This window comes from Crotalus tigris, unplaced genomic scaffold, assembly GCF_016545835.1.
Source record: "Crotalus tigris isolate CLP2741 ecotype Arizona unplaced genomic scaffold, ASM1654583v1 scf7180000017567.3851432, whole genome shotgun sequence".
NCBI classification, from domain to species: Eukaryota; Metazoa; Chordata; class Lepidosauria; order Squamata; family Viperidae; genus Crotalus; species Crotalus tigris.
In genome coordinates, this window is record NW_024096477.1 from 845163 (window position 1) to 871820 (window position 26658).

General features: G+C 36.1%; 1 protein-coding gene across 6 annotated transcripts in view; it reads right to left on the reverse strand.

Annotated features, from left to right (window-relative positions):
* SMOC2 (SPARC related modular calcium binding 2) overlaps positions 1–26658 on the reverse strand; it is a 130628-nt gene that overhangs the window by 50744 nt on the left and 53226 nt on the right. For 4 of the 6 annotated variants that reach the window (XR_005557483.1, XM_039349792.1, XM_039349773.1 and 1 more), the window contains exons 5-8: positions 20884–20931; positions 15950–16033; positions 14730–14804; positions 693–879 (exon numbers count right to left, since the gene is read on the reverse strand). Coding sequence is in view for 5 of the 6 variants with exons in the window: in XM_039349792.1 (XP_039205726.1) it covers positions 693–879; positions 14730–14804; positions 15950–16033; positions 20884–20931 (394 nt within the window). In the remaining variant the exon portion in view is untranslated. The remainder of the gene's footprint in view (positions 1–692; positions 880–14729; positions 14805–15949; positions 16034–20883; positions 20932–26658) is intronic. The other 2 variants (XM_039349802.1, XM_039349782.1) reach the window with 2 other exon arrangements.

The following is a 26658-nucleotide window of genomic DNA, read 5'->3' on the forward strand; positions in this document are numbered from 1 at the left end:
TAGTCTTTACAGAAGAAATTTAAAAAAATCTATGCTTAATTTAGGCTTTTTCAATGGTCTTAGTGATGTTTTTATTATTTATATATAGCAAATATGTTTTATTTGTTCTATTACTACCTTGATTACACTGTTGGATGGAAAGATGAGATTGTGAAATAAATTATTGGTTTAAAACTGAATAAAACTACTGACAATAATGGGGATGTAATCAGAATTTGTAGTTGGGCAGTAAGAACACTTTCTACACTTTCAGTGACAAATTTGCCATTATTTTAATGGCTCATGACTATTCCCTTAGTCTTAATTGCTTACTGATTCAAACACCTTGCAATAAACTTCATTACAAAAACTGTGAATGTTGGCACTCAAAGCATGTTAAGAATGTTGATTACTCCTGTTACAATGAGGAACAGTAACATCTTTTGCAAGTTAAATTGTCATAGAATTGTTACACCATATTCATAGTCTCCTTTGTACAGTTATAGCTCTTTAAGTCATTGGATGAAGACAGCAACCTCACATAGCGCTCGCTCTCTCTCTATATATGTGTGTGTGTGTGTGTGTGTGTGTGTGTGTGCGCGCACGCGCGCGCATGCGCACGGGCATGTTTGTTCCTAATTGTCCCTCTTCCTTAGAAAACAGTCCAGATAAGAATCTGTTATTGTATGACTTCTCCAGTGAAGATCTCTTACCTTGTGGATGTACCAGGGATAGGTCGTCCTGTATCAACAAGGACACACCAACAATATCCTGTGGAGGGGTGACACTGTACTGGTTTATAAAGCCCACCATTAGCACACTCTGGAATGAATACATTATCTTTCTGGGGCTGTTTCGCTTCTTCTAATGCTGACTGGAGCTCTTGATCACATGACGCTGCTGAGAAGAAAAAGTAATACAAACAATTATGGATATTGCCTGTGCACAGATTGACTTATTGATAAATTAGCCATGAACCAATGGGAAACACAGTTTTGGAGTATGATAAAATTGCACTTTCCTTCTAACTGTGTCAATATACTAAAAATGAATGGAGAGTATTGGAAGGGCCTGCGCAAAAATAGAAGATAACAGTTGAATATTTTTATTCAGGTCAAAAATCCTTGGACAACAGAATTTTTGGCAGGGGGAATTTCCCACTCAGTATCTTGTGTATGATGCATCTTTTCTTTCCTTCAATGCAAATTTTAAAAAGAAAATTGAGACCACGAACTTTATTAAGACCAAGCAACAAAACCAAGATTTCTCTTCCTATCAGTTGTCTTCACTGGTTCTTACTGGGGGAGAGGGGATTGAAAAGGTCACTCAACTGGCTTCATTCCTAAAATGAGACTAGAACTCACAGTTCCCCAGTTTGTCATGCCTTAGTCAATATACCAAACTATCTCTCAATTATATAAGTAAAAGTTGTAAAAACTTTTATAAAAAGTTGTCAAACAAATCCCTCATCTAAAAATTAAATAAATGCTATTGGATCTAGAAGGGATTCTGTTGAGAAATCCAATAGGAAGTTGATTCCTTAGGGGTAGCTAGTAACTCGGGACCAGCTTCACTGTTATAGCAAGAGCTACAGGTGGCCTTTGACTTACAACTGGCCACTTAGCTACCATTTAAAGTTGCAACTGGCCTGAAAAAGGGGACCTGTGAGCCAAACTTGAAGCTCCAATGGTCAGGTCCCTTCTGCAATCATGGGACAGAACTCTGGGTGTTCAGCATTTATGGTTTCCCCCCCCCCCAAAAAAAAGAGAGATTCACTTAATGACTGTCACATGGGAGCCAGCACTTTCTGGAATAATTTGGATGGCATAAAGAGCTAGTGACAGAAAGACTTACTTATATCAGGAAGGAAGGAAGGAAGGAAGGAAGGAAGGAAGGAAGGATTAATTGCTAATATTTAATAGAATTATTAAATTATTAATAACTTATTAAAATATTCAAAATTTATCGCCTTTGGCGATTAGGAACTTTCTTGAGGCCAGCTGGAATGCTGATATCTCCACTATCATTTATATGTGCCTTCCTGCCCAGATGAATACAATAAACTCTTTCATGCAAATTTCATTTAGTAATTTATCCATAAAATCTTATAATTATAAAATCTTACAATCTTACCTCTGGGATTATAACGCTGTCTATAAAGTAGAGCCTTTGAAAATGATTTATGACCTAACACATTTTAGAATGTAAATTCTCCAAACCTATGTTTATTTCTGGTTGTTCTGGAATTCAATTACAATTTTATATCTTCTTATAATATCTCTGCATATCTATGTTTTTCTAGGTTTGAATTAGGTTAAATAAAATACATATTCATGTGTTAAACTCTTCCACTCTTTTAACATTAAGAAACTTGTTTTGTAAACCACAGACATATTTTTTTCTCTTTGACCACATCCACATGGCATGTTCACACTACTCTGAGAATATCAAAAGCTGTTTTTCCCCTATCTTTGTGTTTGTATATGTGTGTGTGTGATTGTGGTTGTGGTTGGCACATCTATGTTGCTTTTGTTTCAACAGACTGCATTACCAATTCTTTAGACACTGATTCCCTTCTGAAAATTGTGGGCTTTTTAAGTCAAATTCTATCTCTGAAATTTTTGTCAGATATTTTATGTTTACTTTAGTGGGCTTATAAACTGAGTAGTGTACATTCCAACTTCCTTAAATCGAGTCAAAAACAATACAGTACTGTATAAAGAGATAAATCAATAATAATTTAACCTACAAGCATCCATATAAACAAAAAAAATAATAATAGATCTTTTCACTACCACAGAGCAGATTACAGTGTTCCAACATCAAGGTATGACAGAATGACCATGTTTTAATGATTTTCCTAAAAACGAGGAGGGAAAGGACCATCTAAATATCTGGCAGAATGTTATTCTGACAAAAGGGATGGCACTGAGATGGCTTCTCTCTGTGATCCTGGAGATGTCATTCCTTAGGTGAAAAGACCTGGAGGAACTCCACTGTGATTGGATGAGGATCATATTAAATAGGAAACTCTTGTTGGCTGGGGAAATATTAGGAATAGGCAGTCTGACAGATGCTATGTCCCAAGCAATGAACAGATTTAACATCTAAGCACTTCCAAGCACCCAGAGACATTTCTCAGCAGCATCACTTTTTCAATCTGGGGTTGAGATGTAAGGTGGAGTACCATTAGTTTATTGATGAATATGTGTTCATGGATCAACTTGTCCAATGGCTTCATGTACCGTATTTTCCGGCGTATAAGACGACTTTCTAAAGCATGCAAATCGGCGCCGAAGTTGGGGGTCATCTTATACGCCGAGTCGTCTTATATGCCGGAAATTACGGTAGTTTCCGGCATATAAGATGACTTTCTAGGCATGCAAATCGCTGGAAAATACGGTATATATTCAATAGAAATGGGGAAAGAAGAAAGAATTCAGCATTGAAGACATGTTGCAGGTTCCATCCCTTATTATATTTGGCAGGCTCTAAGCATGACTCCTTTTTTGCTGTGGTATTCACACTGTGGAATCTTTTCCCCTCCCCCCCTCAAGGTGGAATCTTGTCCTTCCCAGAAGTGAGATTGGCCTGCCTTGTTGAGCTTCTGGAAGTCCCTCAAGATCTGGTTATGTCAGAAGGCCAAAGGACCCCAGGAGATAAGTGAAGTAGTAAGGTGCTCTGCTATTTTTAACATCCCTTCCCTCTATTATTTTTTTGTTTTAGCTTAGTTTTTATATATTTTGAATTATTAACAGGTTTTAGCTGTTGTATGTTGCCCAGAGTCACTTGTTTATGAGTTGGGCGACAATATAAATTGATTTAAATAACAAATATACTCCATTTTCTGTCTGAAAGTCACATCCCCTGACATTTTAGAAAGGCAGAAAATCCTAGAAATTTGATAAAGCTGATGCATTAGAGCTATTTTCACAATGTACATAAAAGGCATTGTGTGGCATCTAGAAGCAGCTTGCCTTGCAATAAAGCTTTCTTTGGATAAACATGAAATACCAAAAAGAGTCAGTAAAACACATTTGTTCAAACGTAATACAAAAGTCTTAATAATGTAAAAATGAATACTTTCTGCTGTAATTGTTCTTATTATAAGATTAATGGCTTGATTTGTCTTGCTAGGAAAGTTATTTCCTGCCCCTTGTGATCTACAATGAATTCTTTCACCTTGGATAGTCCATAGAGTCAAGAGACAGCATGTTTTTGGAAGGTGAAGGAGATGTTTAATCAGAGTTTGGCATTCTAGACAAGCTTGATCTCCTTTGCCCATTTTTCATTTTGTGTTCAAGCAGCAGAAAGCAGGTTCTTGTTTTAGGGGTGGGGAAGAAGGGCTTCTTTCATCACAGCAGTGACCTACTTGTATGCCTTACAGTTCAATAAGTTTCTGGTCTTCAGGCACTGGACAAAAGTCTTTAATATGTTGAAAATGGGATGCTTTTGTATTATAATAAATGCAAGTATCATGGCAATATTTTGATTCCAGAACTGGAACTTACAGATATAGATGAACATCACCATCGCAACCCTACTCCCCATATCACATCAGGCTAAATTATTTTACAAGTAAGTTATATTCTATTTAGCTATCCCAACAGCAACAAACTAGGTATAACTACATATGGCTTTTTTGTCCTTTTTGGAAGACTCCCCTCCTAATCTCTAAAGACAGCATTGCTTTCTGGAATGTGAATGTAGTGATAATGAACTTTCTCAGCAGTAAAGTGAAGGAATCGGGTTTTTTTTTTTAAAAAATGATGTCTTTTGCCCCCTTTATGTTAAGAGAGTCAGACTTTCAACAACTTTAAATCCAACTTTCTGGATTGTTTTTTGTTGAATTTACCAATAGCTGCTACTATGCACAAAGCAAACCATCTTCTAAGCTAGCTGTCAACATTTCTGCAGGGGACAGGTTTTTAGCATAAAGCTAGGGAAACCTGGGTTGGAAATTGAGCTCCCAAATGCAAAATAAATAATATGGTATTTCCTTTTAAGTGCCTCTAGGTCATTATTCTCTCATTTACTCCACTAAACTGATGTAGAGAAATTACACAGAAGGTACAGTTTGGGCCATATCTCAAGGGTAAACCAAAGATCCTACTAAAATTGTATTTTGAAAGAGTAAGTCATACTAGCTTTTGCTAGACTCTTCTGACCATTCAGAGCTATCTTTCCTGACAAAGCTTGGAAATTAATTTTTTAAACTTGATACTTAGACTGAAATGGGTGGCTGGTTCTGGCATCTTTCTTACCCCAGAAGTAAGGGTGAGCCAGGAAAGCAAAAAAGCCAATAAGAAAGCTGGTAGATTATTTCCTTAGTGCTTCAGCAATTTTTAATATACTCTCATGAAGTTTGCTTTTTGCATGTTTATAATTGGCTCCAATGGCTCAGTTTTTCTTTTGGCTCCTGCTGAAAACGCAGATCCATGGCTTGGCTGTGTCTTAGTCTGTGAGCAAAATAAGGGCAATCTAAAGGGAAAAAAACATTCAACTATTTCATTATTAACTATAAAGAAAGAGGAACTTTGTGTCCTGTATTCAGGATAATGTTTCACATGGTCTATGTATATAAAACCGTATATCAGGGTGAAATATTAGGTGGCTTTTTCTAGTATGAGTAACTTGGCCTAAATTCTTTGAGCAAATGATTATTTTTAACAAAGCATATTGCCATAATAAATAAATGTTATAAATTAGGGCAGCACCAACTATTCGGAAGGGATGTTTCACAAAACTAGCTTTCACAAGTGAATCATGTTAAAGCAGCTATGTTCCCTAGAGGATTCAGCACAGCCACCTCAGTGGATGTCCTGAGTGGATGCCTCCATGTATGTGTAGGCATTGCTGATTTGCTTTGTTGTCAATCACAGAAGAAGTTGATGATGGGGATACAATTGAGGAAAGCAGGTGCATAAGTTTGCCAATGCAGGTGGCTGCTGGGACATTCAGAGGAGGCAGTCAAAAAGGTCACGGTGGAAGACCATATAATTGAAACCTCGTACTTTTTCTACCTGCATTATGCACATGTTAAAAGGGATGATGCTTTGATTGCCTGGTCACACTTTGCTTTTTTTGACCCCACCCACAAATGGCTCAGGCTGGCTGCTATGCTGAGGAATAGTTCTTCAGTCTTGCTAACTAGTTTTTCAAAGTATCTCTGGTGAATGTCTTGCCCAACCCTATTACATATTTTGGACATATTTTTCTTAAGCATAAGGACAGCTAGTGAATGTCCTTATGTTTAAATGTTGCAATATTCACTTATCACTTCTATTCATGTCCATTTTGAACTTGAACCATTTTGAACTTCTATTTCATGCAAAGTGCATTCCAGAGTTTGGGTAGATTATCAGATCCATTTTCTAGAGCACTCTAGTCAAATACAATGGTGTTTCTTTCCTGAACATCCCACCTGCAAGATACTTTATCTCTCCTCAGCTGTCCTCCACAATTCTAAATTCTAAATCAACTGTAACCAAGAAGAGGCAGTAGAGAGCCTCTTCTCAATAGGTTATGGAAATTCTGCTATGACAGCTTCATTAAAGGAAAAGGTTGTTTGTTTTCAAAACAGGAGCACTTTTAGTTTTATCTTTTCTGCTCAGGTACAGGGAAGACTGATTCAGATGTTCAGCTCAGAAACATACACATGCATACTTCTTTGAAGATGGAAGAGGATTCCTTTAAAAGGCCAATTCAAAATAACTGATATGTTTTTTAAAAAAACCAATACAAACATCTATTTAAACAAAACCTGAATTCTTCATCTCCATTTTATAAGCATCATAACTATGAACTGTGGTGCTGATATGCAAACTATTAAACATAGTGTGCAAGGTTGCCCATCACATAGATTCTCTGATTCCCTAGCTTAGAAGATCTGCATGAAGCAATGCCAGAGGCTAAATTGGACATCCAGTTACGAGGCCACCACCATACTCCCATAGAAATTTTGTGGGTTGTGTTTATATGTTTATTTCTCTTCTATCACGTTCTCATCATACTCTAAATAATAAATAACTGTGAACAGCTCCTGTATGAGACAGTCCCTAAACAAGAGCTATCTGTAAAAAAAAAAAAAAATCAATGCATGGGACAGTCTCAAATGGCTGTAATCCTAGCTTATCCTGGGCATGTCTTTAGATAAAAATAAGTACAGGATTCAAAAGGGGTTTATTTAGATTTACTTTACTAAATATGTTTTACTGAAACTCATGGATCTGTTCTCAGCAGAAGGAAGTAGACAAACAGTATCTTTTGCTTCACCGATCTTGCAATGAATGCACGATGATAAATGATCCTGTTGTTGTTGTTGTTGTTGTTAATTGCGAAGTCGTGTCCGACCCATTGCGACCCCATGGACAATGTTCCTCCAGGTCTTCCTGTCCTCTACCATCTTCTGAAGTCCATTTAAGTTCACACCTACTGCTTCAGTGACTTCATCCAGCCATCTCATTCTCTGTCGTCCCCTTCTTCTATTGCCCTCAATCTTTCCCAGCATTAGGCCCTTCTCCAGTGAGTCCTTCCTTCTCATTAGGTGGCCAAAGTTGAGTTTCAACTTCAGGATCTGGCCTTCTAAAGAGCAGTCGGGGTTGATCTCTTCTAGGACTGACCGGTTTGAACGCCTTGCAGTCCAAGGGACTCGCAGGAGTCTTCTCCAGCACCATAGTTCAAAGGCCTCAATTCTTTGACACTCAGCCTTTCTTATCATCCTGTACTTGACTGCAAAGAGAGCTTCAGCTAATTTCTAGACATGAACCCCTGTCTCGTCTCCTTTTCCTTCACCTCACACAGAAGTGAGAATAGAAAAGGACCTGTGCATCTCCCTTTCTAAATTTCCAACTGCTTCACAGTCGCTTGTACTGTGGCATGTTGTAAAGTGCATGTTGAGGCTTGGTCATTTTCTTTAATAATCAAAAAGGCTAAAAATCCAAACTAGCATTTCCTTCTATGGGAACATTAGAATCCTGGCTTCCTTTAAAACATGAGATATCTATCTCGCCAACTAAAATTAGGCAGAATAACAGAAAGAAGCTTGGTAAAACTGTATATAAGTTCAGCCCAAGTCTCCGACATGATTATTTTATCGGACTTGGAAGGAATTCAGACACTTTTACATCTTTCACTGGCCACAAAAATGTCTCATATCAATGAAAACAGTCCAGATAAATAAACAGTAAGTGATCTGTTTTGCAAGGAGGCCATGGCTTAAATCATGAAAATGGCTGGTTTTTTTCCCAAGCCTTTTTCCTGAGAGGCATATTACCGTAATACTGTTTAGCCTGTTTGCAATAAATTCTGGTTTGTTTTGGGCCTCATCTTGTCTTGCCCTCTGTTCGCACACTTAATTTGAACTCTTGTGTAACAAGGAAGAAAAGTCCAAAATGCCTTGTTCTTTGGCTGGATAATTCAAATAGAAACTAATTCTAAGTGGTTAATTTTTTCAGAAAAGCAGTGCCAAAGCAATAATAAGACTGGCCCTCAGTCCCCTAATAAGGCATTTTTTTTACAGTTAACATAAATTTAGCCTAAAATTGGTCCTTGACGTATATTTCATCATATACTGTCCTACCTACTGGAAAAATTAAAATGTATGGCTTTAAGAGTTCAAAATTCCATTTTGATACAGAGAATTAAGACAAAAATTATTAATATAATTACTGTGATATATTTTAACAATAGAAGCAACTCAATTAAAGAGATGCTTTTCTTGCTGGATCTGTTGGATCTACTTTCAGGGATACAAAGTAGCTTCTTAAAAACTCTAGCCAAACTTTAAAATGTACATCTAAAGTGCTGTTAGAGCACGGGTGTCAAACTCACCATGTCACCTGATGTGTCACGACGTATCGCAACTTTTTTTGCATTGCCAGCAATGGGGTGGGCCTGGTTTCAGTATGATGAAACTGGCCCACAGGCTGGCAGTTTGACAGCCCTGTGCTAGAGTGTTGCTCTCTGTTCACTTTTCCTAATGAAAAATATAACTTCAATTTAGAAAAAAAGATTAATTAATGTTAAAATTCCAGAAAATCAAGAATGCACGTTGTTACAAAAGATGCTTATTTTTCACTCTGTTGGGTAGTAATAATTTGATGAAGTCTTTGGACCCAGTTTTACAAGTTTTAACTTCATACATCATACAAGGGAGAAAGAGATTCCCTATTTAGTTGAACTAAATTAAGGTAAGTCTTCTAAAGGTAATAGTCAGGTGCTAAAATAATCATACCTTTAATGTCATTTTCTAGCTTCTAGCAAACTGGCAAATAAAAGAACTTATGAGTGTTGCTTTGCTTACAAGACAAGAACAATTCTTTCAATGCTGTGAAGCTGAAATCATGCTGAAACTGTAAAACGGAATGCCATTTTATTTTTTATAGGAAAAAATATTGTAGAACATCAATAAAACTAAGTAGATAACTATATGACACATCACATAGCTCTCCTCCGATTCATTGGATTTTGATCCCTACAATTAATAGAATAAGGTGACCAACCGTCCTCCTTTAGGGAGGACAGTTCTCCTTTTATAAGTTCTGTCCTCCCTCAAAAAGTGTCCTCCTTCATGTCCTTTTCGATATTTGAAGACTAATGTGCAGGGCTTTTTTTTCCCCTCATAGAATGCTCAGAATGGCATTCCGGCACCTTTTTTTGATGGTTTTTTTTCAACATTTGCATGAACTGTGCTACTCCCACTATTGGCTTTCGAAAGCCAATAGGAATTGCTGCTGAGCGCACCAAAATACCCGGCTGGCAAACTTTGCACATGCAAGCTGTCTGTATTATTGTTGCAATGAATAAAATGTTTCTTTTATTTATGATATTTTTTTCTTCAATTTATTTGTGTCCTCCTTTTCATTGTAAAAAAGTTGGTCACCTTAAATAGAATTGAAACTCAAAAATACTTACAGGGATCAAAATCCACCATATTTGGAAGGCATCAGATCAAAAATCCCTTGTTTCTGTTTCAGAATCATTGTGAAAGAAAATTGGCTAAACGTCTTTGGGAAATGTTTGCTTTTTCTTTTTTAAGTAAAATTTGAAGCAAACAAATAGGATCATTTCCAAAGCATTGTGGTACAATTAAAAATAATGTGCCATGTACAATTGCAAAGCAAGTCCTTGCTTTCAGTATTGATGCCATGAGAAAGTAAAATGGCTACTGCAGCTTTATCATGAGTAACTCTTTGGTAATCAGGCCAACTATGGTTCCCACCGTATGTCATCCATGCTAGCTATCATATAATTGTTTTGCAAAAGAGTCCAGGAAGCAGTTCTCAGTAGAAAGCTAATACGGGTATAAGAAAAAAACAGAATTAATAGAATTCAGAAACTTTGCACAGTCCCCTTTAAAATTCCATGATGTTTGCTTTATTAACTATTTATTTTAGAGCTATAAACAAAATGATGTAAGATTATTTTTATGGGTATCATCCCTCCGTGTTAACTTTCAAACAAACAAGGATGACGTATTCGACAAATGAATATTGGAATTGCTTGCTTCAGCTTTCCTTCTTCCCTACCGCATAGCATGCACAGAAGTTTGTGTATTTTATAATTTATCCATGCAACTAACTTATTCAGCATTCACTTGTCAAAGCATTACTTAGTTCAGACTTTCCTCCATGAGACGATAGCTACTTACTTATTTAATTAATTAATTTTGCAAGCTAAAGAGGCAGCCTCACGTCCGACTTTACCCATCATTTGTTTCAATGTTTATTTAAGGAAAGAAAGTTGGATGAAGGTGAAGAATTCTTTTCCAAATGAGAGTACATCAATACAAGCCAGATATTCTATCACTATCCCCCATAACTTTGGATAAGATTATACGTTTCTATCATTTGACAAGAATTGATTGGGTTCAGATTTGTAAGCATGGATTTCCACTACCAAAATGAAATTCTTTTCCACCAGTAGCCCCTCTCTCTCTTCTCCAAAATTGGCTTGCTCAAACTTCCATCCTTTTAGAGAAGATTTCTGGGATGAAATGGTAGGAGACTATTTCCTTAATGATAAATATATTCTTTTGGATTCCACTCTGTATTTCAGTTGAAATATAAACCTTTCCTGGCCTTTGACAGATCTCTGATGCTTTTCTGATTTTCAATCTAAAGATCTAATAAATTGTGAAAACCAACATATCTTACATATGAACTCAAAAGGCACTCTGTTTTAGATTGAAGCTGCAGAAAAATCATATAATGTAATTAAAAATAGTTTAGACAAGATTACTATCTTTTGACATTAAATTAATGTATGCTATTACAAAAAGAAATTGGCCTTGCGAAAAAGCAGGCACACATGTCAACTGTGGGGATTCCATAAAATCCTGGAACATCCTGAACAGAAATTGTATCATTTGGATGTTAAACAGAACAGTTTTTAAAAGTTTTAGGGTGGGAGGGTTTTTATTCCTGGTGGGAGGCACAGTCAAGGGATGCCAGAAAGCAGACTTTGGAAGTATTTTGAACTAATAGGTAAAATTAAAAGTTAAAAAGAAAATGCTCATAAAATGGGACTTTTGAAGATAGTAGAAATATTGCAATGCATATATTTTTGTGAACTGAAATGTAAGCAACACCAGGGAGGTCTGGAAAGGCTTATCTATTTGCATAGAGGAGACATATAGCAAACATATTTATGTTATATACCATTTTAGTGCCGAGGAGAATAAAGCAAATATTCAACAAGAGTTGCTTGCATGTCCAAGATTCTACTCTTTTTTTAATATTCACACAAAAAGTGAGTGAAAAAAAAATTGCAGGACAGTTCAGTATATACTGTATCTTCTCAGAGAGAAGTCCTATGAGTTTGAAAAAATTAATTCCTAAACTTCAAGTAGGTACAGCAGCTTTTCCTGAGAAGGCATTCTCCAAATAGCTCGCAGTTAAACCCAAGTGATTTCCTAGCCATTTTTTTCTGGGAATTAAGGAGCTCAAGTGTGCCAAAAGTGCTTTTAAAAAGCAATTCCCTTGAAAAACTGAGAACTGAAGAAACTTCTTGGATAAGAAGCAAAACATCTTCAAGGAAAAAAAAAACAAAACAAGAACACCCAGATGCCTTTTGAAAAGGACCTTTGGAACAACCACGACCTGGATGATCCAGTAAATCAGGCAATTTGGGATTTCTGCATAAAGGGTGAGAGATTGTTTAGCAAAGATGGCCTTGAGATGCCTGATATAGCTAATGACCACATGGCTGCAGAATCGTGAGAGATGACTTACAATAGATATGAGGAGTTTCAGGTTGGAAATGATCACTATACAGAATAGGAATTGTTTTAAGCTTCAGTAAGGAAATAGGTAAGGACTCCTGTCCTGCCCTAAATGTGACACCAGGCCCCCATTTTCCACTTATCAAACCTGAGATTTATTTACCCATCAATGAGGTATATCGTGCTATGGTAAGAAAAGCTACTGTAGGTTGGAGATATTTTCAGAAAAGCAAAATTTCTGTCTCCTAGGCTGGCTGAATGGTCTTCAGTTTGATACCTTGTTGAGAAAGCAATTTTTAAGTGCCCAGGGAAGTCATTTATTGAGACCAGAACATTCTGGCAAACTGTAGGCACAATTACACCTTCATTTTCATTGCTCTGTATTCTGTTACAGGCACTCCTTTGCCAGAATGTGCTAGGCGTAATAAATTACCATCTAATGTGAGATTTGCTCTCACCTTTTTTTCAACATTGATTTTCTCTGTTTCAAGGACAGGAATCATAATAGTTTTGATTTCTTTTCTCCTTACTGTTATGTAACTGCCCTTTTAAACTCTTGTTATAGGAAAAACACGAGTGTAAATATACTAATATGAACAGTTATGCCAGCTGGAAACAAGCTCTAAGTCTTGCCAAATAAAAGCCATACAAGGAATTAGTACTTTCTCACTTTTCCCAAGAAATTGGTCTCTTTATATCATGTCAGTCAAATATATTTTGAATTCATAGTTTCCAAACTATCCAGATGGTTTTGACTTAATGTCAGAAAAAACAATTACATTTCCTGATACTAAAAATACAATTTAATAATGGTTTCCTACCCTTTTATGGTATCCAGAATCTACCATCTTAGCCAGTTGCCGCATTTTGTGTAATGATAGGGTGTGTCTTGGTACTTGTGAACAGCTTATAGGCCTGAGTTGTCAAGCTGATTTTTACGATATCTATGGAGATGAATTGGTTATTATTCTGTTGACTTGTGGCCTCCTGTATTTTTATATTTGAGATTAAAATTGGTTCCAAGCATAACACTTCTTTTGCTTTAGCCATAAATAATCTCCAGGGTAATAAAGATGAAATAAATATTATTTACAATGAATTATTTCTAGGATCTTTTTATAGCTTGACTTTATTTTATTCTCTCAGAAATGTACAATGTTGTCTCCTCTCACAGGTGGAAGAACAACAAATTTCCAGTACACTAATTTATTTGTATCAACAAAGTTTTTTTCTCTTTTTTCAGTCTTTTATATTGTAATGGGAGAGAACAAGAAATGAAAATTTTTTTTGCATGATTAACCTACACAGTTAATATGTGTTTTTCAATATTAGAAAAAATAAAGACTGTGGAAATTTGATGTAATTTTATACGCAGAATACTCAGACTGTGTATGTCTTTACATTTTTTGATTGGGCTGATGAGGGAGTGCTGTATTGCAGTTGTTGAGTAGAAGCAAAAATAAAATGACTTATCTAACCCAAATTACATGGCTGGCAATGTGAGGCAATGGTGGAAGCTATGGATGGATGGAAACATCTTGGTGAAGGTGTTATGTAGTTCAGGGGTCGCCAACCCCTGGTCTGTGGGCCGGTACTGGTCCGCGCAAAGCAGTGAAGCCCCATCTGCAGGATGCAAGCAGCATGAAAACCTACACCCCCGTGGAAAAACCTCCCTCCGGTCCGTTGCAAAACCTCTCTCCATGGAACCGGTCCCTGGTGCCCAAAAGATTGGGATCTCTGATGTAGTTGTCAAATTGTTTGGAGCTTCAAATGATGCTAACCCCCATAATTTTTACTATTTAGAACCTTCATTTCAGATATAAGCTGCTGCTTCTCCCTGACTCTATTATCTCTTCACTGGGCCTTTAGCTAAGATCAAAGAGGCTATTTTCTGGGTTGCTCAGTGGCTTTGTCTAAGCCTTTGTAATCAGCACAGTAGATGCTGAGTTTTCACAAAACTAACGAAGTTTTCTATAACTGTGTTTAAAGAACATTTTCTGGAATTCAAAGAGACACGCAATACATTCTTTTTTGATCAAAATCAAACCTGGAAGGCAATTTCTAGTTTTCTCCCCTATTTATCCTCAAAATTCTTCCCTTCTAATCACCAAACTTCCTTCCTTCTTGTCATCTACTTGACAATAGGAACAGCCAATGTAGAATATCTTCCTCAAAATGAGAGCACATCCACTCTCTACTAGCACTGATGATTCACCTAGTATGGTAATGAAACATCTGCAAGAAAACAACTGAGCTCAGTGAATGTGTACCCCTTAGCCTATAATTTAGAAACATATAAAAATAATATACTGTCAGAGTTTAATTTTGAGCACATTTTTAATATACAAAGATAAAACCACCTTGGAAAAGCCTTTTTTTGTATATACTAACTGATATCTAAGATCATTTATTTATTTGATTTACTTTATAGTCTGCTTATTCTGCCTTGTTGACCAGACAGCAACCAAGACAACTAGGAAATGTGAAAGTTTGCTGAAGCTGAAATGTTGCTAATTAAGATGCTTACCAGAATTTTTATTGGTCTTATTCTGTCTGCTCTTTACTTGCTCAGTCCATAATGTAGGGTAGCGAGAAGCTATATCTAGAACAATAAAGAACAAAATCAGACTGTTACAATGGAAAACGTAATTGGTACCAAAGTATATTGATTCAAGGAAATAAAAAAATGTAATAAATGTGACAGGACAATTTCTTATTTACGACGGTATTTAGAAAATGTAGCATGACAGTATTTCAGTATAAATACAATGCATGTAACAAATGTTCACATTAAATAGCTTTATATTACACTAATAGCGAACTATGATCCTGAAATGCAACATTCCTGGCATAAACCCAGAAACAACATTGATTGTCTGAATAACCAGGGTGAATCATGAACAATGGAATAATTTTGGAAAAAGTGCTAGTAAAGCTGCCAGTTTTGGAAAGATGACAATTAAAAAAAGTAATTACATTTATTTTACTCAAAATGAAGTCCCACTGTGTTAAACACAAGATAGATTATTAGGAGTGTAGATTTAGATACAAAAATGACATATATCTATGTACAGCACCTATCTGTTTGTCTGTCTGTTGGTCTATTTATAATTTTGTGAATGATTTAGAGCAGTGGTTCTCAACCTGTGGATCAGGACCCCATTTGGGGTCGAACGACCATTTCATGGGGGTCGCCAAACAAGGCTGTCCGCCATTTTTCCCCCTTTTCTTTGGCCATGCCCCTGGCACCCAGTGATGTATAAGTGGTTGGGGGTCACCATAACATGGGGAACTGTATTATGGGGTCGCGGCATTAGAAAGGTTGAGAACCACTGATTTAGAGGGTTTGGCTTTCTCCTTGCAAATGGGTCTTCTAGGGTATCTCATACCTCTTAGTCTAATGATGTGCTATAATTAAAAATCCTCTATAAATCCTTTTAGAGATCTAGGTTCAAAAGCAACAAAAGATCCTTGTGTTATTTTAAAGTCTAATCAAGTTATGTTTGAGCATTATCATGGCTATAATCCAACACAAATGGAGGAAAATTGATCTAGATTATTAGCTAGATTTGAATCTACTTCATCAGAAATAGGAAGTGACTTATTTCCTTTCAGAAAAGTATCTCAAAGAATAGAATAAAAAAAAATAAACCCTGGCCATATTTCTGTAATATTATATAGATAGTTTCTATAAAAACTCAGTTAACATGGCCATAGCCTTCCCTTCCCATTTCTATAAATTCTCACCTTCTTCATCTCCTTGAGGCTGAGGCTCCAGTGCAGGAGCTGAGGCATCATCTGAATTCAGAATGGAAAAGATTTGCAAGGAGACTACAATTATGAAAGTAAACTAAATAAGTGGACATATATAATAAATGATTCGAACAAAGTCTGTTATTAATAAATTAAAAATTGAATTTTTTAACCACACACAAGAAATTATATGTGTAAGTATTTTAAAGCATTTTAGTCACTGTATTGATTAAATTAGAAGCATTTATGAGGGTTTCTGTCATGAGCAAGAACATTCCTGTAACCCCATTCAGTCCAACCTAGAAGTTTCTTATTTTCGCTAATAGTTGCATCACATTCATGAAAAAGGATAAAAGTGTACACAAGTCATACTTCAAAAAATCACAAAGATCTCACATTTATTTTGATGTACTTATTTATTCTAGGTACCATAGGTTCCCAGGAGAGTGTATAACCCAAATGCAATGCTTAAATAAAATATCAAGCATTAAAAAATATTAATAATTCAAACATGGAAATGTTGCACTGGTGTCCTTAATGATAGATAACATGCCCCACAAAATACATCATAGTCATATTGTTTTCAAGAACTTCTCTGTCCAGTACTATATAATACTATTGTGTTTTGCAGTTGGGCTACATTATCAGTGGAATTTGTGACCAGAGATGCCATAGTAATGTTGTTAGTAATCTGTGGGAGGCCAGTGATTTTTCTTACCTAAAAACTGAATTACTGCACTTAAATATACAATTCCATCTGATAGGATGGAATGACAACTCCCAGTGACAGCGCTGGCTGGATTTTACAGTAGCTCAGTTAATAATGATTGTTTGTCAGAGAAAGCTCAAATTTAATAATGATAGGATAGCCAGTAGTCCTTTCTGTTTTAGGCAAAACATAGCTGTCTTTTACTCCTGCCCTCTGAATGATCAGTGAACTGTCAAAGTTCTCAAGTTGTATCTACCACCTAGATTTCTCACCTAATGTCCATGGAAGCTATCAGCATTTTCTGCACAGAGCTACCTTGGTCACATCTAATGGGGATTCTCACCCTGCAGCCCCCAAAACAGGTGGATAGTCTGCATCGTATCAGTGTTTTAAAATATAAGTACCAGAAGAACAATCAAAACTGAATGCAGCAGAGGCAATTCTATGTATGATTCTGTTCATAATGGGAAAAAAAAGTTCCATGCAACCCTAAAGCAAAATATAGTCAACTAAATAAGCACTTTCTGTACTTTGAAGTTCCAATTCCATTTTTAAATATTTGCATATTTTAAATATTTAAATATTTTAAAAGACTGAAAATATAAGGAAATGTAAGAAACATGTTCCTTACATAAGAAATGTAAGGAAAATATAAGAAACAACATAAGCTGATTCCTGGAAAACTTTTCAATGTAAAAATGCTCTGATGTTTCAGAATCTATGTTGGCTATGGCTGGTCAACTGGGATCTCTTAAGTGTCATTCTAGATATTTAAGTAATGAGGTATTAAACCTTAACAGCCATCCTGCCAAGTTTAAGTAAATATGAGTTGTGGCAACTGTCTGGCCTTAGCAACAATCAACATACAAGCAGAACCTTGTTTTAGAAAACATTCAGCTTCACACCTGCTTTTGTTCCACCCGTGTCTCAAACACAGTGTGTAACTGGAGGCTGACGATAAAATGTCTTTCTTCACTGCTGCTCTGTCTCAACACTCAGGCAAAGTTTAAAGACTACATAGCATATTTAGTACTTTAGGTATTACTAAAAATGTCTAATTTATGACCTGTATTGAGTTTCTTCAGAAAAGCTAACTGACATTCGGAGCTGACATATTTGCCTGGCAATTGTATGAAAGAGCAATCACCCTCAAGTAGCATATATACACAGGCTCACATTACTCAGTTGAAAAGTTACGTTTGTTTTTATATGAAATGGTTGAGGGTACTATGGTTCCTACAGGAACATAAATCAAGAATAGTTATATAATGTTGAACTGACATTATACAACTTAGCTTTCCTAGTTTGGACACTTCATTGCAAATCATTAAAAAAGGAGGAGGAGGAAGAGGAGGAGGAGGAGGAGGAGGAGAAGGAGAAGGAGAAGGAGAAGGAAGCTAAATAAACTTGAATGTATATCCCCATTAATCTTGAGCATAAATCTATGGGCTACATTGGAAGTACAGTAAACTGGTCCAGACAGATATATGAAAGATTTTAGCACAGACACATAAAAAGTTGTAAAAAGATAACATTAATAAAAGCAATGGGCTCTGAATATAATCCATCAGTTTAACTTATTATAATAAGTCATAGTCAGAAATTTAACCTTCATTATCAGAGGACCGAATAAAAAAGATCTCTTTAATTCAATCTTAAATAGAGCAGATTTTAGAAAAAGATGCAGAATGGTCCAGAAGGTAGGAGCCAAGAGTTTAAGGATGGTTAAGTACCGTACAAATCCCATTGATTGCAAGTGAATGGTATGTGAGAATTGTAAGAATTCACAAAAAGAAAATAGAGACAATGGATTTGGGAGTGGAACATGAGTAGGACTGAATGAAATTGAATTTAATAGATTTAGCCAATCTCACTTGATTTGCCAAACCATCATTACATCCTGTTTCTGTTAAGACTTTTAAAAATACCAATTCAATACTAGAATTAATTAATGTAACTATGCACATTTTTACTAACATGCACCTGTAATATACTATTTTGCCAGCATTTCTTCCAATTCATAAGTTTCATAGTTTTATATAGGCATTTTACCTAGATTTTTAATTGGCAAAATAAAATTGGGAAATGCTAAAAGAAAACTTCCCAATTATTGTACATGTGTTATTTCAGGGACTACAAAATTAGTTAAATTCCCATTAAAATACAAATTAACCTAATTTATTCCTTCCTCTAGGAGGGAGGGGAAGAAATATTCATGATTCCATAAATTAGAATTGGGTAGCATATGTGCTGCAATCCCTATTATCCCTCACAACTCAGCCACATTGGCTAAGGTCAACAAAAGTTCCATGTTGCCTATCTCTGTCCTATATTAAAGATAAAGATTTCCCCTGTCCAGTTGTGTCTGATTCTAGGGGGGAGTGCTCATCTCCATTTCTTAGCTGAGGGAGCCACCATTGTCTGAAGATGCTTCTCTGTTCATGTGGCCAGCATGACTATATGCCAAAGTGCATGGAATTCTATTACCTTCCCATTGAAGTGATGCCTATTTATTTACTCACATTTGCATGTTTTGAACTGCTAGGTGGTCAGGAGCTGGGATGAGAACTGGAGCTCACCCCCCTTCATATTTATTTATTTATGAGACTTATATACCGCTTTAAGTGCAAGCACTCTCTAAGCGGTGTACACCAGTAAGCAATGTGTATATATATATATATTTACATTGCCCCCAACAATCTGGGTCCTCATTTTACCTACCCCGGAAGGATGGAATGCTGAGTCAACCTTGAGCTGGTGAGATTTGAACCGCTGACCTGCTGGACACAGTCAGTTAAAGTGGCCTGCAGTACTGCACTCTAACTGCTGCGCCACCTCAGCTCTTGATCTCAAATCTGTTTACTTTCCAGTTGACAAGCTCAACCATTGCCCCCCTCCCCCCCCCCCGTCCTACATTGTAAGACCTATAAATCCATGTAGAAGCTTAGAAATCCCCTACTATCCAGAAGTGCTAACAAAGTTTTTTTTTCTTTGTATCTCAATAGAACATTAACAAGAAGACTGGAGAACATTCATAAAGTGAGCCTGCATACAAAACAAAAAGACAGCATGCATACCTTGGAGTCCAACACTGAGTCCCAAGTATAAAAAATAGAAATAATATACCTAATATTAAACATCTTTGAGATATGCTGGAGCGTGGGAACTTACTTTCCTTCCTGGGGTTCAATGAAAATTATTAATTTTAGGGTCAGGGAAAAGAAGCTTTTCCCACCTTGCCAAACGGATAAGAATAAAACATATTATAATTCTACATATGAATAATTATCCATGCTTCTTTTCATCGGGAATAGGTTAGAAGCACATTCCAGCTTGTACTTGGAAATGTCCAGCTAGAATATTCTCAAAAGATACAACTTTCAATGAATACATTTAGATGAGTTCTCTCTCTACTACCAGGGAAATTTATTTTCAAAAATGTATGACGGTAGATGCTTGAAATGGCAGGATACAAACTCAAAGTCATGTGACACTAGTTTTGGATCAGGGAGGCTGAGATTTAAGTTGTTGCTTTGAATCCCTCTGGACACTTTATAGCCAGTTACTCTTTAACAGACTCATTAGATTGATGAGTGCTAAGTGCTACCTCAAGTTTCTCCAAGGAATAGCAGACTTGTGGAGTCCTTGGTGCTCTCTGAGCTTGGTGGCTTTCCTATGGACATTTAATTACTAAACTACGTAACCTCATCAGTGCACTAATGATGTTACCTATTTTGGTAATGAAATGTCTTCAAAAAACCCCCACAAAGCTCAGAGAACACCAAGGGCTTCACAGTTCAACTTTGACCTACAAATATTCATTTCTCTCAAATAGCAGACTTATTTACAGATTAACACTCTTTAATTTTAAGCAATGCAAAGGAGTCAATGCTCTTTTTCACCTAGATACAGTCAAAAAAAGAATGTGTTTAATCAATGAAACATGTACCATTCCTTGTTCCCACTTTATACAGAGATATATCCGGGGGAAAAAAATAGATAGTCTAAACACTTCATTGAGGGATAGTTTCACACTTTTCCAGGAACAAATGGTGATGGGCCTGATGTTAATCCTAGGTTTAGCAATGAAATAAGAAGCCTGAGTTGCTTTTTTTGGATCCACTGAAATATATTGAACTCTCTATAAAAGAAAACAAGTTTTCCTACCTCTGGAGGCTGATTATATATAATTTATAATATTAAATACTATTATATTTACCTGTTTTTCCTGTGCCTTCACGCTGTGGCAGTTTCTCATTTAGAGACCCTAAAAGTAAAGCAAAAACATTGTAAGTTAAAAAAAAACATTAAAAGGAATTAGTTGTGTTACCAAAATTCAAAGGGAGCAGGAGAATCACTGCTTAGGCATTTATTAATGTGGAAGAGAGAAGAATAAGGCTTTTCATAATCTATCATTCCATAAACTTATTCTATATCTCTGGGACTTATAGTGCTTGACTCATAGGAAACTTTTACAGAAGAAAACAAGAGATACTGCATGTGTATTGTATTTTAAGATATTGTAAAAAAAAACAATTGCAGGGAAATCTTAGTGAACAATACCTTTCAGCGATAATTGAACACCTGTTTCAAAAGTTCCTTTCCCAAAGGCTCAATATTTCTGGAATTTCTTTTAGCTCCCTAAATTTTGATCTCTTGACTTGGGGAGTAGTAAAAATGTCTGGGTTGCATCTGGTGCATTTCAACAAACAGTTTATGGAGGATGGGAACATTTAACTTTATGCAGCCAATGAAGCCGATCTGCTTTACACTGTACCTCTCAAGTTGTCCAGTACTCTCACAATAACAGACTAATGGTGCATGGAGGTGTCTGCCTCACTATTATGAGTTACAACATAGCTTAATGCTTTTTATCGGATTATATTTCAATGGAGAGTACATAAGAGAGGAAAGTATATAAATGGGTTTAAGCTGACACCTGACCTATTTGAAAATAAGGATAAACAAAAACTTCTCAACCAAGTGTGCATTCCACTCCCTTTAGCTAAATGTCCCAAAGACTGCTTCTTTCAAACTGCAAATGGACTTTTTATATTTTTCTTGAAGACATTTTACTTCTCATCCAAGAAGCTTCTTCAGTTCTAATCAACTGGTGGGGAATGGAAAGGATTTATATTCCCATTATAACCCCAGATGGTTTCAACGACAGAGAGTTAACGACTGGCTGACTAGAAAGAATATCACTCCTTTCCATTTCCCACCAGTTAGTTAGAACCGAAGAAGTTTCTTGGATGAGAAGTGAAATGTCTTCAAAAAAAAATCGAGGAAGTCCAGTTGTGGTTTGAAAGAAGCACTTTTGGGACAACTGTGACCTGGATGACTGAGAACCTCCATAGACATTTATCTAAATGGCTTTGCCTGGAAGAAGTTGAAACATAGTGGCCATCAAAACTGAAATGCTATTGAAAAAAAAAAATACACTACTGTCAGCATACAGTCAGATAACAAATTATCAGAGATGTTAGTCAATCAATAGATTACTGACCGGAAGCTTAGATCAAAGAGATTTGGATTAGTTATAGAATATGGTGGGTAGTCTAATGAATATAACCTGAATAAATCTATTGAAGACTCATTTGGACCATCATACAGTGACTGGCCAGACAGTCATGATAGATAAGGGTATTGCCAGCACCCAATAATTAAAAAAGAAAATCCAAAGTAAGTGGTTAATTTATCTTGTGATAAACGTAGGCTGGAAATATTTAAGCTTTTAAATAAGCTTATATATATAACAAAAACAAAAATCACTCATGGTCCAAAAGACTGCAAGAAACACAAAAGTATAGCAATTTAATATGTACACACTTCCATCTAAATAAATACTTGCCTGCTAAAAACACAGTCCTAACATATATGAAATTTCAACTTGTTAAAGATCCCTCTTTATGTGAAATATGTGATCCAAAAGACATAAGTCACAAGATCCTATTTCATAAAATAAAATAATTTTAGCTTTTTGATTATCAGAAATTGTACAACTTGTGGTTGGTACAAGTTACCATTAGCTCCAGTTACACTGAACTTTCTGCAAAAATACCATGTTCCGAGTAATCTCCAATGGTCAAAATTCTCCCCAATGCACACTGAACTTTGGCTACATCATGTTCATATGTGCATTCAAAAAAAAACCCTTGTAAAATATGCTGAATTTAATGGAACGTATTTGGTTGGGGAGGATTGCCTGCTGCTGTTAGATCTTCCATTTATTGCCTTTGGGGGGGAAAAAATCCTTAAGATCTGGAAATCATTTTATTGACACATCAAAGGGATTACTATGGGCAAGGGATTTATTAGGATAACCAAGGCATTTCTTTCCCAAAACCAAACCAAAAACCCAAATTGAAGGGAACTGTTTCCTGAAGGAAATACAGCTGCCATCAACTATATTGAGAAGCCATATTCCTCTCTCCATCAAGTGCCACTTGGCATCAGCCATTCCATCAGGCTAGAAAGATGGAACAAGATTACTCCACCAGCTCAGTTGGAAACTCTACTTTTAATTTATTGATTTCTCTCCTTCAACTGCTTTCTTTAAAAACATTGTAACTAAGAATTAGTGAATGAGATCATTTTTCTTTCTTTCCTCCAGATCGCTTTCTCTATCGGTAATAGATCTTTTAATACTAGATGATTGTGAACAGGGATGGTTTCATTAATACATCAGCTACTTTTTGGGGAGGAAACAGAGAAGAAAAGAGAAGATCCATAGAGATGTCTAGGGGGTCAGAGGGGTACGTGCAGGATTTAGTGTTGAAGTTCTTATTATTGTTTAACTGGGAGTGGCCTGATCTGATATAAAATGATATATCATGGTATAATGTTGTTAAGGCTTCCCACCATATTTGATTAATCAGTGTTTCTCAACTTTGACAATTTTAAGGCATGTGGACTTCAACTCCACAACTTCAAGCAATGCTGGCTGTGGAATTCTGGGAGTTGAAGTCCACATGTCTTAAAATTGTCAAGGTTGAGAAACACTGGATTAGATAAAGTTATATGCTCTGTTGTTTGGAATGATTAATTCTACCTTTATACTTGAAAGACTTTTGAAAACAAATAAGCTAAGAGAACACCATTTCTCTTAGCTTATTTGTTTTCCTTCACCATTTGAGTTGGGACAATTATGATTCTGATGAAGAATCTAGCAAATACTGAGATGGTGGCTGCATGATATGTATTTGATAGATTGTGGACTTATATCTAATAGTCATGAGTATGTGCTTGAAGACTTGCTTTGTGATTTGCTCCATAATTTGCATCAAAACTACTAATGAAAAAATCTCTAAAGATTTTTGTTTCTCCATGAAGAATACTACGTTGCTTTCTTCCATGGCCCTCTCTGAACATAGCCCTGTTTTACTTATCCAAATATTCTGCTGTTTTAACAAGATAGGATGCACAGGACCAACCCTGCAGATGGGCCAGCTATGGTCACTTGTCCAAGAATCATGTCTAAAGGACAACCAAACTGACTTGAGTATTGTACAATATAAAAATACAATCTATCAATATATAATTGATACATAGAGATAGGGATAGATTAGAAAGAGACAGAGAGAGAGAGAGAGAGAGAAACAGTGGGGGAGAATAGTATTTTACATTTTTACATTTTCAACTCACTATTTTTTTCACACCTGATAGAGGTTTTTTAAAATATTATAGTAACAACAAAACTGCAATTAGTAGTAGTATCTATTACTGAGGCAAATCTGAATTTGTGTTTAAAACAGGAAGGAAATATATACTCTTTCAGAACAAGAATTAAAGGTTGTTGTTTGGAACTTACTCTGACTTTTTTCCCCAAAGCTGACATATGATTCTATTATTTCTGGATATGATGTTCAGCATAACATGACAATTATTTGAATGTGTATGCATTCCCACTGCAGATCTTTTAAGACAAAATCTTTTTTTTTTCTTGAAGTATATCTTATATGTTAACAATATGAACATTGACTAGGGTTCCAAATAAAATTAGTAAACAAGAAATAGAAGAGGGATTTGGTCATACAACATGCAATTCTCACCAAAATCATCTCAGTCTTCAGTCCCAAAGTTTTCCTAGGATAAACATTTTGCTTCAATTTTCAGGATCACTCCCAACAATACTATCTAGGCCCTGATTTGCTAATGAGCAGGCTAAAATGATTCTCCAGAATACTATAAGCAACTGTGCTCATGGGAATAGTTATGAACTGTGCAGGTTTCAAATTATTTGGGAAATGTATTTTTATTTAGTATTATGCTTGCTGCTCTTTACCAACAAGATGATATTTATACTAATAGTTTGTGATCCACACAAGCTACTACATGATGGACAAATATAATAATGTGTTCAGTCAGTGCCTTATAAATACAAGTAACATAAGCTCCAAAGAGCAAATCTGTAAAGGAAACCTTTTGGATTTCAGAACTGAAACACTATAATGGGAACACTTTTTCTCTTGAGGAAACCAAAATATGAACAATTGCCACATGAATGCAAGATGATCCAAAACTATCCTGTCTGGAAGCTGTTTTCTCATCATTGGGGCTTTTTTGTTTTGCATTTACAAAAATGCCGATTTTGTACTTAAAAACAGTAATGTTGGAAAAGTCAGACATTTACAAAACAGTCACAATAAAACATAGGTTGCAACTTTACAGACATTTTCAATTTAAACTAACTCCTCTTTTAATATCCAAACTTCTTCCCCAGAATAATTCAGCTGTCATTCTTTATGAATGCACATAATTGGCTATAATAAAATTTATGCCAGAATCCCAAGTATAGAATTGCAGCCTGAATGTCATACTCAGGTCATTTGAATTTTGCACTGTAGATTTATTAAATTATACTTCTTAAAATAAGGTCAGCAGGAAATTGGTTTATTGTTTAAAGTACACTTATCTATTACTCTGTGACATAAAGTTCATGGCTCCACTAAAATGATAGGAAACCAAACCTCAGAGAAACCAAGAAGAAAATGCCATAAATCTACTGCTCTGTGAGGCTCAATAGCCAAAATATAAATTAGACCATTGCAAGTTCTCTGCTTGGGTCTACTTTTGAAAAGTATCCAGATGTTGCAACTAGCGTAAAATGGGATGGCTAGGTTGCTAATCAGTGACACAATGCAGGGAACACATAAAATTAGAATTGGAGATCATCCAATTGGCTGGAAATTTACCAGGCATATGGGTGCACTTTCAGAACACCAAATGGCTTAGGGGCTGGCTATCTGAAGGCTCACCTCTTACAAATCTACTTGGGCAATATGATCTGCAGAGGACGCTCTCCTGATTTCTTTTTTTAATATGTTTCTGTATGTGGGCACAAAGACCAACTTTTTGGTCATTGTTGATTCCTGTGACTGCCTGGACTAGTCCAATCTCTTTTCTTGGCACAGTTTTTCTGGAAGTGGTTTGCCCTTGCCTCCTTGCTAGGGCTGAGAGAGAGAGAGTGAGTGACTGGCCCAAGGTCATCCAGCTGGCTTCATGCCTAAAGTGGGACTAGAATTCATGATTTCACGGTTTCTGGTCTGAGCTTCATCTGCTATACCAAACTGACTAGCTGGCTGGCTGACTCTCTCTCTCTCTCTCTCTCTCTCTCCCTCTTTCCTTCCCTTCCTGTGATTAGAGATTCATTTATCTGACAATCACCTACATTGCTCCCAAGATGGAAAATGCATTCAGCCCTTACTTAACAGAAGACAATCTTTTACTTCTTAATTGTTAATTGCTAAGTACACTTTTGAATGATTATCTCTTTTTGTATTCTATGTTTTATTTGTTGTTAGCAGAACCAATTGGATAGAAAGGTTCAATAATAAACAAATACTTAATTTGGCAGGTTAGTTTCTGTATGTGGATACTTTGATTCAGTGTATCATGATAGAGCAGGAGTCTTCAAAGTTGACCCTTTTATGACTTGTGGACTTCAACTCCCAAAATTCCTCAGCCAGGCACTCTGGCTGAGGAATTCTGGGAG